Source organism: Solanum pennellii, chromosome 1 (assembly GCF_001406875.1).
Source record: "Solanum pennellii chromosome 1, SPENNV200".
Taxonomy (NCBI): Eukaryota; Viridiplantae; Streptophyta; class Magnoliopsida; order Solanales; family Solanaceae; genus Solanum; species Solanum pennellii.
Genome location: NC_028637.1, coordinates 103653759 through 103670887, shown reverse-complemented (window position 1 = coordinate 103670887; position 17129 = coordinate 103653759). Strand labels below are relative to the sequence as shown.

Below are 17129 nucleotides of genomic sequence, written 5' to 3'. Positions count from 1 at the left end.
GAAACACATGTTTTTGCCGTATTATGTAATGCTGTGTTTTGCCTTTGCCATTAGATGGTGAGAAAACTCAGTTTGGGAACTGGGATGTGTATTTATATGCATAACAGACTTGTTCAAAGGAATGAATGGAACCTGAAGCTCTTCCATGCAAAATGTTCAAAATACATCCACCGGAACAGGGAACGGAATGGAGAATCTTAATAGAAAAAATGAAACATAAAATAAAAGAAGATCGTTCAACATTGTTCGATATCTACTAATGCCCCTTAACAAAGAAATTTTCTCAAAAACTGTACTCTTCTCGACTTTCATGGTAGTAAATCCATGCTTTTAGATCTGTTGCTATAAAATTTAGCAAGCTAATTTCTTCAATCATTTTGAGTAAGAAAAGCACCTAATGGCAGAGCCAGCACACAGTTTAGTGCTCCAGATGGAAGACATATTCAGTCAAGCGCTGTAATTTACTGGGGTCTAACTTCTGTTCTGTTAGGACTGCTTGTTTCTTCACAGTAAGCATTTGAGATGCCGAATCCAAAGCCCAACCCTGTTGCAACACATCTGAAAGGGAGACGACAAACTTATTGTTACCAAACAGTGAAAACTTATGAACACATGGTGGTTGGGATGCAGTGACAAATGGATAAGCATTTGAAAGAATTCACTGTATGTGCTTCTTAGCATTTGTATGTGAACCTATTTTATTAGTTAACCGCTTCAAACAAATCGATCTGATATTAGAATTATCTTATATACCCTTTCAAACTCAATAATCACCTTCAATCCACCAAAGCGATTGCTATTAAAGTTGAGCTACATGAAAGTTGGAAGTACTATTAATTCACTTCACTGCCGGAAAATCGAAGACAATGTTACTTTTGATAAGATTAGCTTTTTCCAGATTACAGTTTAGACAAGTGTATGACTCCAAAACTAATCAGTTCACTTGTTCTCTATCAGAAAGTTCAAATTGATCATTAATGGAAGTGCCAACCAAGATTAGATAGCCTCATTAGGATAATTAAGATTAATGGAAAGTTGACCTTGGAAAAATTAGGACTTTATTTTCATAAGTGGAAAAATTAGGACAATTTATTAGCCTAATTGCTGAATTGATGGGCATCCCAGATGTATCGGTTAATCCTAGCAGAGGAACTAAAGGAGATGTTAAGAAACTCCCCCCGCCAGGGGTGTGAAATTGATAAAGGAACAACTACCAAGACATCAAAGAGTAGAGTTTGAGATATTAGAGAGCCTTTTCAGAAGGTTTAGAAAGTAACATTTTAGCATGACTTTTAAAGGTGAAAGGTGAAAGGATACCTAGCCAATCAAGTCCAAATTATGGTCTGCTAGACAATGAAGAGAATGGAGATGATTCTCCTTGCAGACACAACAAGGATTCCTTTTGATAGACACTAGTTCATTTAGTCCTCTTATTTACACAAAAAAGAACTCTACGACTACAAGCATGCACGCTGTAGGATAAGAACTTACAGTTTGTAGCATCATTTTCATTCATTCCCAGGAAGTGAGCTGAGTCTTGTGTGCTAATGGTTGAATAAGCAGAAAGAAGGAGCTCGAACATCCTTTTTCTGTATAATTCTGCAGAAGGATGACGTGAAAATGATATGAAAATCAAATATACAGCAAAATAAGTACCCACATGTATATCTATGAGTCCTGTATAGAAAAACCACAAAGAAAGCAATGGGGCACAAGAACTTCTTCAAGTTTATGTTTACATTATATGGCTCCCTTCACAGATTTGCGTAAAAGCTTTTCTTAAAAAAATTGCTAGCAACTATTCGGACATTTCCCCAGCAATGTGGTCTAATATTTAGACATATAACCAACTTAAATTAAGGATATATGTAACCACCACACCCTACAATAATGTGCTAACAATCATTTTGTTTTCTTACAAATACAGCCCCAATTAATATGGCAGAAGAAAAAAATAATCTGGTGAAGTATAGTTGCGCACCCTGTATAGAAAAACCACAAAGAAAACAATGGGGCACAAGAACTTCAAGTTTATGTTTACATTATATGGCTCCCTTCACAGATTTGTGTAAAAGCTTTTCTTAAAAAATTGCTAGCAACTATTCAGACATTTCCCCAGCAATGTGGTCTAATATTTAGACAAACAACCAACTTAAATTAAGGATATATGTAACCACCACCCCCTACAATAATGTGCTAACAATCATGTTATTTTCTTACAAATACAGCCCGAATTAATATGGCAGAACAAAATAATAATGTGGTGAAGTATAGTTTCACCTGACGTCACAAAAATATTATGCTGCATGAATTACAAAACACAAAAATAGTACTAAAATAATTTACTTCTAACCACAACAGAAGATCCTAGAGTCGGAACTAAGCATGCTGAAAATTCTTTTGCGCTCCTCTCCATCAGCATGGTCTGAAAACAACTTCAGTTATGCTTCTTTGTCAACCACAGGTCCACAACCAATCATCCAGACAGAACAATTCAACATAGATTGAGTAATCACTTAATCCTTTTGGTATATGTCTACATCAGTTTATCACTTAATCCTTGACCTCTCACCAAAGTGTAGTAGTATAGTTTTGTTTTTTATATAGGTGGGATGAAAGCAATATGATGGAATTAGTATTACTGTGTGTCTTATTAGTAGAAAGTTACGTGCCAAATTATCCTTTATATGTGGAAAGATATTTTTCCTCAATAGCTATCTTCCAAGTATATAATAAATTCAACGAATCTGGAGAGTTACCCAATAATTAAAACAACCCAGGACTCCAACTAACTCACCATCAGTAAATGGTGTACAAAGAAAGAGTATACAGTCCTTGTTTTAGTAAATAAAACGCCTTGTCAAAGTTGCGCATGCGGAAAACAAAGAACCGATTAAGCTCGTCCAACTCATATAAAGAGTAATTGACAAAAAATGAACACACAGCAAAATCAACAACGAAGAAAAATAGGATGGGGAGACATAATTGGAGCATTATCCACAATTATCTAGGTCAATAAGTACATACATATCAAGATTCAAGCATGCAGATGATACTGCCAACCAACAATCCAACAATCATGACATCAACCAGGAACGAAATTGACACGTTGTGATTGGGAAAGGCATCACCATTATGATCTCCCTTTCAGGGGATCACGCCAGTAAATACATCCTAAGTAAACCCATACTAAATAATTGCTTATACTGACTATTTCATACCAAACAGCCAATGGCCTTGCTAACAGAACATATCATTTTCAAATTTTTTGATGTTGTACCAAGATGTATTGACCTGTAGAGAACAATTCTTCCAGCCCACTTAAGATGATTACCTGAAAGTGGCCACTAGACTTCAAGATAAGATCAGAGAACATCATTGTAGTCTCAAGCCATTATCAAACTCCAATAGCTAATCTTGGACTGCAGCCCAACTTTGTGATTTGTGCAGATTCATAGATTCTACTAATTCACAACATTGGCAATTTTGTTGTTAATCCTTACATTTACTTGATCCACATTCAATCTTAACCCAGAAGAGAGGCTAGACTCCTTTGGCACAGTGGCACTTCTTATAAGTCACAATTCTTAGTTGTAGCAGCAAAACCTTCTATGCTTTTGACAGGCACAGAAAAGAATTTTAATTCCTTCCAAATGCCAACTAAAGTATAAATTTACTAGTCACTAGATAGAACCTTCGAAATATAATATCAACACCTTTATTTTTTGACAATGGTAACAAATCTCAACACTCTCTTTAACTTCTCCCTTTTTATTTCAAAACGAGAGGTGACACTCTTCTTGCACCACTATAACTTAGAGATGCTATGTCTTAGTTGTTCACATATTCAACGTTTTACCTACTCAATGGGTTCTTTCATCTTCATTATTCAGAACCCTATAATCCTATGGATTGGACAAGCAAAAACAAATCTTGGGCTGTTGCTAGGACTTATACAGTACATTATGTAAAGCTTCTAACCAGAACTGATTAGACGACTAGAATTAAATGAAGCCAATCGAATTTTAAACAAAAAAGGATGATCAACTAAGTCTCTACCATTTGTTCTATGGAGAATAAAGATACACAAACTTGCCTGCAAAGGAAGCCACAAAGGGCTGAATCTCAGGACTCCAGCTGAATCCACGAATAGCCTCATGTACACCGACATAGTCCCTTGTCCAAAGTTTCTGCCCAATCCTCCAAACAGCCACCACCTCTGGTCGGGCTTCTTTTATAGCTGCAGGTATCTTCTTCCACAGAAATCGCGCACTATTACTGCAAAAGTAAAACAATAACAATGTAATTCTAAATCAATTCCCTAACATCATCCAACTTAAAACCCTAAAATTCCAAAGTAAAGTTGCAAATAAGAGATTACATGTCATTGCTGTAAATATGACCTAGAAGGTGAATCGCGTACGGCCATTCATCTTGAAATTCGATGCCCTCAGCGGCACCCTATGAATACAAATAAAGCGAATAGAAACATTAGGTTTCACTCTTAAATCGACTGAAATAACTACACTAGAAAGACAATAAATAGAGAGAAAAAATAGGGAGAAATTGCCTGGAGCATGAGATCATCACAAATATCAGCAATCTTGTCGTAGAAGCTGGACGCCAAGGCTTCGTTGAGTTGAGAAGTATCCATTGAAGCGCACTGTTGTTTTCGTCGTCGATTCTCCTTCTACTCCGTCACCGACTCTCCGCTGGGTGATCAGAATTACAATGTATTAAATAGTTTCGGCTTTTGGTTATTGGGCCTTTGGGCTACTTAAAGGTGATTTTCATATCCGGATACTAAATAACAAAAATACTAACATTTTTCACAACACATGTTTCTTGTTTATATGATTGTAACCAAAAATAAATAAAATTACCATTGAAGTTGTTTCGTATTTTCATAAAGACAATTTATCTTTGAAAGTGTCTCGACACTCCATAAAACTTTTCAATATCTTTGTAAATGGACCATTTTGACTTATTCCCTCGTCTCGATTATCGTGTGTGATGCTCACCTTTTTCAACCCGTTTAGCCCGATCAAGTTCTTTACTAAAGTAGAAAAATATTTTTTTCGTTGGTTATTTCTCAGCTTTTCAAATTTTTTTGTTTCTCTTTCAAGGAACTCAAGAGCAAGAGGAAGGACAGAGCTCAGGCAGCATATGAGAGAGGAGAAAGCAGTTGGAAAAACTTAGAGTTAAAGCAGAGAAAGCTGTCGAGGAGAAGCTTGGACCTCTACTCGCCATCATTTCTCCAATCAAGTATTGAATTGGCACATTGTTTTTTCGAAATACAATTTTGTTGAAGATTGATAAATAATCTTAATCTCGACCTTTTTTTTAGTTACATTGTCCTCCTGAGTGATGTATTTTCAGTTAAACATTGTCTGAGAAAACTCTCAGACTTTTATTCTTCATTGATTTTAGTAATGAAATTGAATCTGATGCTTTTAGTGATACACCCAAAAAAATCATTTTATTGGAAATTTAAAGAGAAAGAATTCCTATATTATTGCTTTTGGAGAAGATGATGTATTTGTCAAAGAGAGAGTACTTGAGATCTTGCTTTGGAGAAAAAAAATGAAATCATAAAGAGAGGCTATCAATGGCTATTTTGAGTTTAAATTTGGGGAAGATGATGTAAACTAATTAATAATTAATAATAAAGAAATAAAGCAACACGTGTCACTTTTAAGCTGGTTAATGGCAGTGAAAGCACTGTAGCACGCACTTCATGTGCGTGGTCACAACCCAGACAAGGTAATGGGTCAAAATGACTCATTTACAAAGATATTAAAAAGTTTTGTGGGGAGATAAGATACTTTCAAAGTTCAGGTGTCTTTATAAAAATATGGGACAACTTCAGTGGTAACTTTATGTATTTTTTCCATGATTGTATTATAATTTCCACGTAGAAGGCACTATAAATTAATATATATATTAAAAGGTTAATATTGCACGAGCTATATTGTAAATCACATACCTCGTATGCCAGGAGGGATAATATGTGTTTCTTTTAAATAACACACAAAAACTTACACACAAATCTTATCATCATCCCATATTATCTATCAAATTTCTTTATCTTCGCAATAATAATAAAACATATGTCTCAAAGGGCGTCACTAAGTTTTTAAACATTATAACAAATTATGAAAAGAATATAATTTAATTTATATCGTATAATTTAGGTTCTACGAAATTTTATAATGGTTGAGATAAAAGTATTAAAATTTATATTGAATAAATTAGTAAAACATCATATTTAAGAACAAAAACTAAAATTAACACCAAAATAAGGACAACACTACATAATATTGAAGTATATAGTTGGGACAATTACTTCGTAAAATGTTTGACAACGTACTTTTATTTGGACATTACAATTTAACTTTGTAATTAATTTTAGTATATCAGATTAAGAAACATGATATGAATTAAATTTTGGTTCAATAATAAAGTAAAATTCAGTATGAGTATACTATTTTCTAAATATGAATTTATGCTGAGTATGTTTTTTCCAGATATAAATGGTTTAAAGGTGAATAAGAGTAATGATAACTAATTATTTTACTGATAGAACTTAAAAGTGACAAGTTACAACTGATGTAAATGGTTTAAAGGTTGGAAGGATAATAATAATATCAATTATCAAAGAAATGGTGACAAATATTTAATGATGGATATTTTTGTTATAGAATATAAATTTGTGCATTAATTTTTATATTTAAAAAATGCAAAATCATGACATAAAATCTTCAAATCAAGGTTTTTGGAGAATTTCAATATTCTTCTCATGATTTCCAAATATTAATTTCATATCTTGATTTCAAATACAAGAAATGAAATTATATGTCCAAAACACCTAATTATTGTTAGTTTATCGTACAACGAAAAAGTAAAGAAAAAGAAATAATTTTGTTGAAATAACATTTACGTTATTAATAAAGCTTAATTAATTATATTATTCTCACCGGTTACTGGAGTAGGTTGAGTATCACGAAGTTACTAGTTTAAATCTTAACAAATAATTTTTTATCCTTTCATTTATAATGGAGTCACATGATACTTGTTGTTGATGGAAGATAACAAATATTTCATAAAATTTATCGTAGACCATGATTATAAAAAACAATAGTAATGAATATAATACTTACTTTGGTATGAATCTAGGTTATTACATTATGGCAATATATAGTAGTAGATACTAGTTGTTTAAATTTGAGAAAATGGTCAAATGCCTCCTTAAGCTGTGATCGGATTCTCAACTATATACTTATCCTTCACGGGAGTTTTATCACCCCTAAACTGTTTAAAACTAAAATTATTACCATCCGACATGCTTACATGACAAAGCGAGTGTATTGCACTCTCCTTGAGAGAGAAAAGATAAAAAATTTCCGTAATTCTTTTCCCCCTTTTTTTTATTTGTTTATAGTTCTAATTTGTTTTCTTCTTCATACCTACTAGAAGTACATCATTAGTGGCAACCACGAAATTTCGTCGTCACTCATCATCTCGTCATTACTAATTTTAGCGTCAAAAAACATTCTTCAACTTATTTAACAATTAATAATTTACCTACAAATCAAAAAATGCAACCCAGTTCTTCATCTTCTTTAGAACAATTTCTATAAAATTTGATGTCAAATCACCTCAACTCTTCTTCAAATCACTACAAATTCTAGATATAAAATTTTCTCACCGTTTCAATTATTTTGGTATGTTACCCATAAAATGGAGATGTTTGTGGCAAGTCGAATTAATAACTCAAGCTTTTGAACTAACTTTAATGGTGCTTTAAGTTGTGCTGCACAACTTCAACCTTGAACTTCAATTTTCAGCCACACAAAATTCTTCAAACCATCAACAAATCACTTGCTTCCAATTAAAGAATATAGATTCAGAAAAATCATATTGAAACTTACCCATTTTCATGAAAATCCGACGTTCTTAGAACTAAAAGTTGCAGCTATGAAATAAGTTAACCAGTGTTTTTAGCTTCAAACAACAAACAATCAACATTATAATCAACAAAATTCAAATAAGAAGATCAAAAGACACATATCTATAAATTTTGACCTTTTAACCTTCAACAAAGTTTTTAAATGACGAATCAATAAGGAAAAATAAAATAAAATGTTTTTAATAAAATTTTCACCAATCAAACGCGTGCATTTCACGTATCAACATAAATATGGTTGTAACTTTTTAGGAATGTAATTGTTTTTATTTTTAACAGTTCAAGGGGATAATATGATCCGGTGAAATTCAAGTGTAGTTAAAATTTGAGTATAGGTTAAGGGGCATTTGATCATTTTATCTTTAAATTTAGAACCAGTTTTAGCCATAAAAGAATTCGTAATTTGCAAAACATAATTATTGTTATCAAAGTGAAAATATATTGGAATTTGATTTGTTTGTTCGTGAATATTAATTGAAATTGATTTTAAACTTTTATTGATTATCGAAGAAATAAAAGTCACATTTTTTATGATGAAACATGATTTTCGATATTCAATTCTTCTAAAAAGCAAAAGTTATTTATGATTAAACATCATGAAATACGTATATTATTACGTAAAAATAAAAAAAATATTATCTACATATTGGATCTGTGTAGACACAAACTCTGATATTGAGTATTTCGCTGTTATGTTAGAAAGTAAATAAGTACTTCTTGTATATCAATTTATGTGACACGTTTTATTTATCTAGAGTCAAATAATTTTTTCTCAAAATTTTTAAAATAAAATAAAGTAATTGGAGCTGGGCCGGGGAAAACCCACCTAAAAGAAACTGGGCCAAATATCCCTAAATCCAGCCCATTCAACTTCGCTACTTATATAAACCTAAATGTTTCACTAGGGTTTTTCACTTTGAGCGAGTCCCCCATAGTTCCTCAGTAGCCGTCCCTTGCAGGTATTTTCTCCCTTAATCTTCCTGTTTTTATGCATGCTCATTTCTTTTTATCAACTAAAAAGTACGTAAATCTGTAATGGTTTTTTCAAATTTTCAATAATCCATACTCTTTTTCAGAATGAATTTGTTTTTGCATTACTAAATAATTGTAGAAAATCACAGCTGTTTGACTATTTTTAGTTGCGTTTGTTATTTATTTGTGTGTTTACTGGTGTTGTGAGCTAATTGATATGTGTTCATTGGTTACAGGTTGAAGGAGGAGAAGGATGTCTCACAGGAAGTTTGAGCACCCAAGACACGGTTCTTTGGGATTTCTCCCCAGGAAGCGTGCTGCCAGACACAGGGGAAAGGGTATGTCTACATTTCCTTTTCGTATTGTGAATGGATTTTTGTTATAAAATGTTTATTTTGGCATTGACAAATTAATTACTGAAAGATTTACTTTTGTTTAATGATGATGTGAGTATTGCAATAAGCTAATCATCCTTGATAGGTTCAAAGTATAATAATGTCATACATGTTCCATTTGTGCATTAGTTATCCTTCATTAGTTCTCAAAATTAATAAAATGATTCTTTTGCAACCATATGCTACTAAAGTTATTATTAAATCATATCTTTTATCTTGTAGAATTATAGAAAATAGTTGTATTTTGATGTATTAATGAGCATCCGTTGTTCGTCATTATTCTGTTTGTAGATTAGTTATCCTTGATTAATTATCAAGATAAGTAATATGAATTTTTGCAACCAAATGCTAAGAAAAATATCATTGTATTTACTGTTTATTTTTTTCTTCAAAAATGCTGAAAATTTGTAACTTTCGATTTATTAATGAGGTACACTATTTTATTACTATGAAATAATTGTTTTGGACTCCTGTCAAATTTCTTCTTAGTCACATACCTTGTTTATGCTATTCCTTTCTATATTCTCTAAACCTTATTCTAGAAAATGATTTTTAGTAAAGCTAGTTGAAACTTTTTCCACTTATGATACAATGAAATCACATTCTATAGCACACCAAAAAAAACACTTTTGATTTTGTTTAAGCTGCTCATTTCAACACATTTTTTTTATTATGGATGTTCATTTTAATTTTTTTAATACTATTGCAGTGAAGGCATTCCCAAAGGATGACCCAAGCAAGCCTTGCAAGCTAACTGCCTTCTTGGGATACAAGGCTGGAATGACTCACATTGTCAGAGAAGTTGAAAAGCCTGGATCAAGTAAACCATCCGTTTTCACCTGTTTATCTTTTCATTTAGTCCATATGTTTCTAGATCTTTATTCTAGTATTAGGCAATCAATATCATGTCTTTGCTTAATTATTTTTGGTATTAATTCACATTCATCTGGTGGTTACAGAACTCCACAAGAAAGAGACATGTGAAGCTGTTACCATTGTCGAAACACCTCCTATGGTGATTGTTGGTGTTGTCGGGTATGTGAAGACCCCTCGTGGTCTTCGTTGCCTGAACACAGTCTGGGCTCAACATCTCAGTGAAGACATTAAGAGGAGGTTCTACAAGAACTGGTGCAAATCCAAGAAGAAGGCCTTCCTGAAGTACTCTAAGAAATATGAAACTGATGAAGGGAAAAAGGATATCCAGGCACAGCTGGAGAAATTGAAGAAGTATGCTTGTGTCATCCGTGTGTTGGCTCACACTCAGGTACTGTTACACCCATCTCATGTTTAACAATTGATAGTTCTTTGGGCGTACCTATGAACTAGTTTATTTTTGGTGTGCTCACTTACTGCCTTAAGTATGCGTGTTTTCTAATTTGACTTTAATTATAAATCACGCACATCTTATATAAATCAGATTTCCAAAGCTGCTCTATATTGGTTCAGTAGATAATATGGTTTTATCTCTTAACTTGGTTATATCTGCAGTCATTTTTTGGTTATACCTCTTTCATAGTCCTGATTAATGATTTTGAGTATTTTCAATGTCTCTTTGTAAACAAAGATGATACAAGAATCAATCTAATGTTTTCTTTCCTTTAAATAAATTACAGATAAGGAAGATGAAGGGTTTGAAACAGAAGAAAGCCCATTTGATGGAGATCCAGGTTAATGGAGGATCAATTGCTCAGAAGGTTGACTTCGCATATGGTTTCTTTGAGAAGCAGGTTCCAGTTGATGCTGTTTTCCAGAAGGATGAGATGATTGACATCATTGGTGTCACCAAGGGTAAGGGTTATGAAGGTGTTGTTACTCGTTGGGGTGTGACACGTCTTCCTCGCAAAACCCACAGGGGTCTACGTAAGGTTGCTTGTATTGGTGCCTGGCATCCTGCTAGAGTTTCATTCACAGTGGCTCGTGCTGGTCAAAATGGATACCATCACCGTACTGAGATGAACAAGAAGGTTTACAAGCTCGGCAAGGTTGGACAGGAATCCCACACTGCCCTAACTGAGTTTGACAGGTCCGTACTTTTCCTTTCTTTACCCTTCATGTAGCTGGTTCATAAGTTGGTGCTCGTTTATCAATTTGTAGTTTCTTAGATTTTCTTTCTTGTTAACAGGACTGAGAAAGACATTACACCTATTGGTGGATTTCCCCATTATGGTGTGGTGAAGGAGGATTACCTGTTGATCAAGGGATGCTGTGTTGGTACTAAGAAGAGGGTTGTAACTCTGCGTCAATCCCTTCTCAACCAGACTTCTCGTGTTGCTCTTGAGGAGATTAAGCTGAAGTTCATTGACACATCCTCCAAGTTTGGACATGGTCGCTTCCAGACCACCCAAGAGAAGCAGAAATTCTATGGACGCCTGAAGGCTTGAATGTTTCAGCATCCACTTTGTTTGGGTTAAACCATAAGTTTTAAACAATTTATTACTGCTACTAGTGTTTTTATTTTTGTGAGGTTTTTCTGGAGACAATTTTTGACATTTTAAAGCTTTTTGTTGCATTAAGGATTCTAGTTGAGAACTTCTATATAATGCAAAAGTTTTGTTGCTTTGTTCAAAATCCAATTTTGTTGTTCGTAGCCCTTTGTAAGGGCAGGGAAACAATATTATCACGTTGAGCTGATCAGTCTTTCATTATTTGCCTTAGTTCAAGTGATAATGAATCATTAGATGGCTTTTTAAACTTTATGTTAGTTGTTTTAGGCACGTACGAAAAATCATTCCATGAATTTAATATTAATTTTTATAAAATATATCTCTATTTTAATCCTAGTTGTGTCTGTATGAAAAGCCCAAAATTTTGTCATAATATTATCATCCCGGAATGACGATTGTCATTATAATTTTGGTTAAACATTTTTTAGTCTCACTTAAATCTGGATATACTTTGAAATTTTTCTTGAGATGTATTACAAAGTTAGGTACCTTATTGGAGTCTGGTGTTGAGGGGGCAATAAAATTGATCAAAATTTATAAAAAATGCGAATTAATTTGAGGATGTAACCAAGTGGATCAAAACGTTGCCTGTTTGCCTTTTTGGAAATTTTGATCAATTTTGTTGCCTTTTGGCTCCAAGCTCCATATTTTTTACTAGCACACATTTTTGGATATTACATTAACCACTATCACCACTACTACTTCCTCTACTTTTTACCTACAATCTACAACCATCCTTCGTCACAATCACCATTGTTTGTTGTCACCAATATTTATGATCATTATCATTAACCACAACTAAACATCAATAACATTCCTCTATTACACCAATTGCCACTATCGACAAACACGGTTGTCATCACTATTATCAATAACTAAAGATATTACTCCAATCATCATCGTCTGTCAACACCATTTCCAAATCGACACACAATCACTATCGGTTGTCATCACTACCAAAAAAAATTTTAATTCAAACATTTTAATTTTTAATTTAGATAAAATAATTTTAATAATAATAATAATTATTATTATTATTATATTAAAGCTTATTTTATTCATTTTCCCAAAGCACGCAATTACATTTGATTTGAGGGAGACACACAGCTCAAGTCTTTCTACAGTAGTTGTAATTATTTATTATTCAAGTCTTAATGAAAATAACTGGCAACTAATCACTTATATAGTCTTCCTACCGTAAAGATTTCCTCAATTATAGCTATAATACAGCAATTATTCGATTTGAATATTTCACTAATTAGGGTAAAAAGCTGCAAAAAAAGAAAAAGATGCATGAGATGCAAGAATTCAGAATTCATTTGATAAAGTCACAGAATCAGATTCTCCCTTTAGAGCTCGAAAGATAAATAAACTAAAAATATAAAACCAGAAAATGACATTGAGGAGTGGCATAACAATATATTGTTCAAAACTTTACAACGTGGAACAAAACTTTTTCCAAAAAAAAGAAATATAAAGAAGAAAATTCAGTTAATAATTAAATGCCTTTTTTTTTTTCACTACAATTAGTAGGCTCAATAGAATCTTGCTTTTACTAAAATAAGTTTCCAAATGTTACTTTTGCAATTTGCTTTTTTCTATCTTTGTTTAACCAAGTCCAACAAATGTGGTTACTTGTGGGTTAACAGTGTCATACACTTAGACCATCAAATCCACATTGCTTATATGTGAGAGCCTGTTTCCTTGGACTAATCACTATTGCACAATCCACTGATACCTGTTCAACACCATTCATCATCATGTACTGTTAAATTCACACACACTGCTGCAAGCATAACGAAATACTTGTATAGTTAAAAGTTAATGATACCGTTCTTTATAGGATAACAATCGACAATCATATTGGCTTGGTTCTAGACCAGCCATAAAACAAAGGAAGGAGGGCCGCTTCTGGCTATGGAGCCAAGTATACATAGAAAACCACACCTAGGATTTTTGAACCCCCTTTGCGACCACATCAGAATCTCCATTCAACAACGGTTTCCACCCTACAACGCATTATGGTTTTCTGGCAAAGAGAATTCAATTGAAACTTCGCCACCACCTAGCTACACCCCTAGTTCTCAACCTATAGTGCACATTGTATTATTTAAAAGATTTTCTCAAGTCAGTAAATGCGAAATACCCACTGGCTAATTCTTTGTGCTAGTGGAGAGAGTTTGTATGACATGAATTTGTTACTAACTATGACATTGTAAATCGTGCACTGGACTTGACCACTAGGATTATGCATCTGATGAAAAGAGTTGCTTATAGTAAAGTTCCTTTTTGGAGTGGGAGAATTAGATTATTGAAGATCAGTGGTAAAATGTGACTGGAATGTCAAGGGAACTCCCCCTCCACCACAGTCAACTAGGGATACAGGACTAATTAGCACAAAGGATGAAGTGAAAAACAACTAGCTCAAGGATTAAGATATCTAACTGCATGAGACTAATCACTAGTCATAACTCACTGGAAAGAGTTTTTATAATCAGGAGCCGTTGGCTTTCTTATTCTTACCTATTTCGTAGTATGTTCACTAGGAAACTTGTACCAGAGACAAAGTTACATGTAATGAACTTACTTAATCCACTTAGTATAAGGAGAAGTTCTAGTGTAATGACAAAGGTGACTTAAAAATATTGGTTTAGGCTGCAGAATCAAAACCTTGTTAAATTTCCTACCTTTGTCCCCTCCTCAGAACTCCAAGAATTGAGTGTTAGTTTAACTAAAAGCAGTACAGAGTTCAGAAAGGAGCTTACGCAAGAAAGAGTCTATAAAGCAAGATATTGGTTGTTCAAACCACAGGCTTGAGGGACTTGTGACATAGGTTATTGGCACGAGCTTAGCACCAAAACTAAGCCTAGTATTTAGAAGGGTGTGCCTATTATTCACGAGTTTCAAAGGCTACGGTTGATCCTAAAGTTCTGCTCCATGTGGGAAAAAAATCGAAACAATGGCTAGTCTAAAATTGAATATTCCGAAGAAATGTCGGTAGTCAAGAAAATCAACAAAAAGGGAAAAGAGCAAAGTCTCTGTCAATATAAGGAGGTGTTTATGTACCAGGCTCTAATAGTAGGTGGAGAAATTGTACTGTCTCAACTCCTAAAGTATTGAACAGCTCTAATGAATCCAAAAAACTACGACAATATCCCTAATCAATGCAGAATATAGTACTCAACGTTAAGAGTATGATCAGCGTATATTCTACCCTTTTCATATTATAATTATATGATTACACTGAATAAGTTGTTGTTAGCGAGCAAAATTTCAAATCAGTTTTCTACTATGTGAGAAAATGAAGAAACAAAAACATAAAAAATGGCAGTTTGTGTAGACAATAATGACCTAATAACTTGGACATGACAGGCAAAAATGGGTCCCTCTACCTATCACCATTATTTGTTTGTATTACTATCCAGACAAAAGCTTAGAGCAAACCATCCACCGCTAATTAATTATCCCTCCAATTTATACAAAATGTTTTCTAGCCTTTTTTTATCTTCCATAAGGTCATGTCATTTATATATTCATAGTATAAAAATTTATTTATTAAGTAATTAAATTATTATAGCAATTTAATACCCGTTCAAACCAACTACGGATTCACAAACCAAATACAAAGTGCAATAAAGTAGAATGGATAATACTAACCTCTACACCAGGTGAAGTAAAACCAAGGATTCGAATCTTAGCTCCGACATCACCCAATACCCGTAACTCGACCCGGTCGTTCAAGGCGGCGTCACGAATCAAATCTGCTGCGTCAGCTTGGAGCAAGTTAACCCGATCCACAACGATGGTAGTTTCAACCCGCTTAACACTATGAGCTGGCTGGTAGAACGCGGGTACGGAGCCCCGACCCAGAGGAATCCCACGGTACATGATCGTGAACCGGGACTCACCGTACTTGATCCCGACTTTATTATCATTGAAAGCAGTGAAAACCATACGAATATTGAGTGAAACAGAGGCGGAGGAAGTTGCAATCGCAGCTGGATTAGGTGTAATTCCGACGTATTGAACACCCACTTGTTGAAGATCGAACTGGGGTTTTTTAGGCTTGACGGCAAGTACAATAACAAGTATAACAGCTAGAATGAGGAGAAGTAAGAAGGAAAAGAGTAGAAATAGGCAACAACAACAACCTTTAAATGAAGCTTTAGATGATGAAGAAGAAGTAGGATGAGGGTAATATTGAGGATGATGGTGGGTGCCATTAATACCATTTTGAGTTAATCTTGAGGTCATATTGTTTTTTGTTGTTGAAGATGAAGAAAGAATTAGAATAAGATTGAAGGAATAATTTGTACTGTATTAAGACCCACCACTCTCTTCTCTCTAATCCCTTTTTCAACTTTGCTTTGCTTTAGGAGAGAGTGAAGATGGAGGGAGGGACAATAGTGTGTGTGTGTGTGTGTTTGCTTGGAATTGAAAAAAGGTGGCATCAAAGTGGGGCAATTTTTTGACTTTGCATTCTTGCCATTATTGTTTTTGGTTCTTCTTTCTCTTTCCCCTTTGTTCTTTACTAATTGTATTACTTATTAAAACTTTTTAAAATCTTTTATTTATTTGGAAATTTGAAAGAAATTATAGGTTAGATTTCTTTCTATTTATTCTAATTTTAATGGACATGGTTAATTACCCTAATATGATAGTTATTGTTAGTGGAAGGTAATATTATTTTATGAAATTATTTGAGGTGGATGAAGATTAATATGAATATCATAGTTGTTAAAAAAAGAGAGGAGAAATAACGATTAGAAAATATTGATTTTGAATCATGAAAAAAGTTAATTAATATTTATATTAAGATATACTGTAGTAGTTATTTTTATAGTTTCAACTATAAATAAGTTATTAATACTTGTATTAAAAATAACTTGATTACTGTCAGATTTTTTACGAATGCGACTGGTACTAGAATTTTATGTAATATTATATTGTTCATGACGGTTTGTTAGAAAATAAGATTACTTTCAGGCTATTTTAAATATCTTCATTTTTATATTTATGTCTTTTAGTATACTCACATATTCGTTTCCATATTTTTATTTTCGTTACTCCATCTTTCAACATGCGAGTTTTTGACTAGCTAATATTTTGTTTTTTACATCAAAATCGTTCTCTAACATAACTATCATTTTGTAAGACTTATTTTTAAAAATTTTGGTGGTATATATCTTCTTATCACACAAAACTCTACAGAGCATTTTATCTCTTTTTTTATTTTTTTAAATAGTGTATAATCTCAAATTTGAACATTTACCCAGCTTATTTCATGTCTAGTTTAAATTACTAGTTAATTCTAAAATATCTTATATACTAATAATAATGAAACTAAATTTA

General features: G+C 33.2%; 3 protein-coding genes across 3 annotated transcripts; 1 reads left to right on the top strand and 2 right to left on the bottom strand.

Annotated features, from left to right (window-relative positions):
• Positions 1–109: 109 nt before the first annotated feature.
• LOC107009544 (COP9 signalosome complex subunit 8) lies at positions 110–4753 on the bottom strand. The gene is made up of 5 exons (XM_015208890.2): positions 4571–4753; positions 4382–4461; positions 4097–4278; positions 1492–1599; positions 110–558 (listed from the first exon to the last, which is right to left on the bottom strand). Exons 1-5 carry the CDS (start codon positions 4652–4654, stop codon positions 419–421), a joined length of 594 nt encoding a protein of 197 aa, XP_015064376.1. The 5' UTR covers positions 4655–4753; the 3' UTR covers positions 110–418.
• A 4083-nt stretch (positions 4754–8836) lies between these two features.
• Positions 8837–11906, top strand: LOC107004056 (60S ribosomal protein L3). Its single transcript, XM_015202276.2, has 6 exons — positions 8837–8925; positions 9175–9276; positions 10043–10153; positions 10293–10597; positions 10947–11356; positions 11456–11906. The coding sequence occupies exons 2-6, from the start codon at positions 9192–9194 to the stop codon at positions 11712–11714; spliced, it is 1170 nt and encodes a 389-aa protein (XP_015057762.1). The 5' UTR covers positions 8837–8925; positions 9175–9191; the 3' UTR covers positions 11715–11906.
• Positions 11907–13141: 1235 nt separating this feature from the next.
• LOC107011293 lies at positions 13142–16301 on the bottom strand. Its single transcript, XM_015211108.2, has 2 exons — positions 15435–16301; positions 13142–13515 (listed from the first exon to the last, which is right to left on the bottom strand). The coding sequence occupies exons 1-2, from the start codon at positions 16029–16031 to the stop codon at positions 13429–13431; spliced, it is 684 nt and encodes a 227-aa protein (XP_015066594.1). The 5' UTR covers positions 16032–16301; the 3' UTR covers positions 13142–13428.
• Positions 16302–17129: the final 828 nt, after the last annotated feature.

What these genes read in the sequence shown, in the direction of transcription:
- LOC107009544 (XM_015208890.2), bottom strand. Translation starts at nt 4,654, where the DNA reads ATGGATACTTCTCAACTCAACGAAGCCTTGGCGTCCAGCTTCTACGAC. An exon ending in GTGATGATCTCATGCTCCAG is followed by an intron (nt 4,462 to 4,570) that starts GCAATTTCTCCC and finishes TTGTATTCATAG; the next exon opens with GGTGCCGCTGAGGGCATCGA. An exon ending in TGAAAATGATGCTACAAACT is followed by an intron (nt 559 to 1,491) that starts GTAAGTTCTTAT and finishes TCTCCCTTTCAG; the next exon opens with ATGTGTTGCAACAGGGTTGG.
- LOC107004056 (XM_015202276.2), top strand. Translation starts at nt 9,192, where the DNA reads ATGTCTCACAGGAAGTTTGAGCACCCAAGACACGGTTCTTTGGGATTT. An exon ending in TGCCAGACACAGGGGAAAGG is followed by an intron (nt 9,277 to 10,042) that starts GTATGTCTACAT and finishes ATACTATTGCAG; the next exon opens with TGAAGGCATTCCCAAAGGAT. An exon ending in GTGTGTTGGCTCACACTCAG is followed by an intron (nt 10,598 to 10,946) that starts GTACTGTTACAC and finishes AATAAATTACAG; the next exon opens with ATAAGGAAGATGAAGGGTTT.
- LOC107011293 (XM_015211108.2), bottom strand. Translation starts at nt 16,031, where the DNA reads ATGACCTCAAGATTAACTCAAAATGGTATTAATGGCACCCACCATCAT. An exon ending in TTACTTCACCTGGTGTAGAG is followed by an intron (nt 13,516 to 15,434) that starts GTTAGTATTATC and finishes GGTGTTGAACAG; the next exon opens with GTATCAGTGGATTGTGCAAT.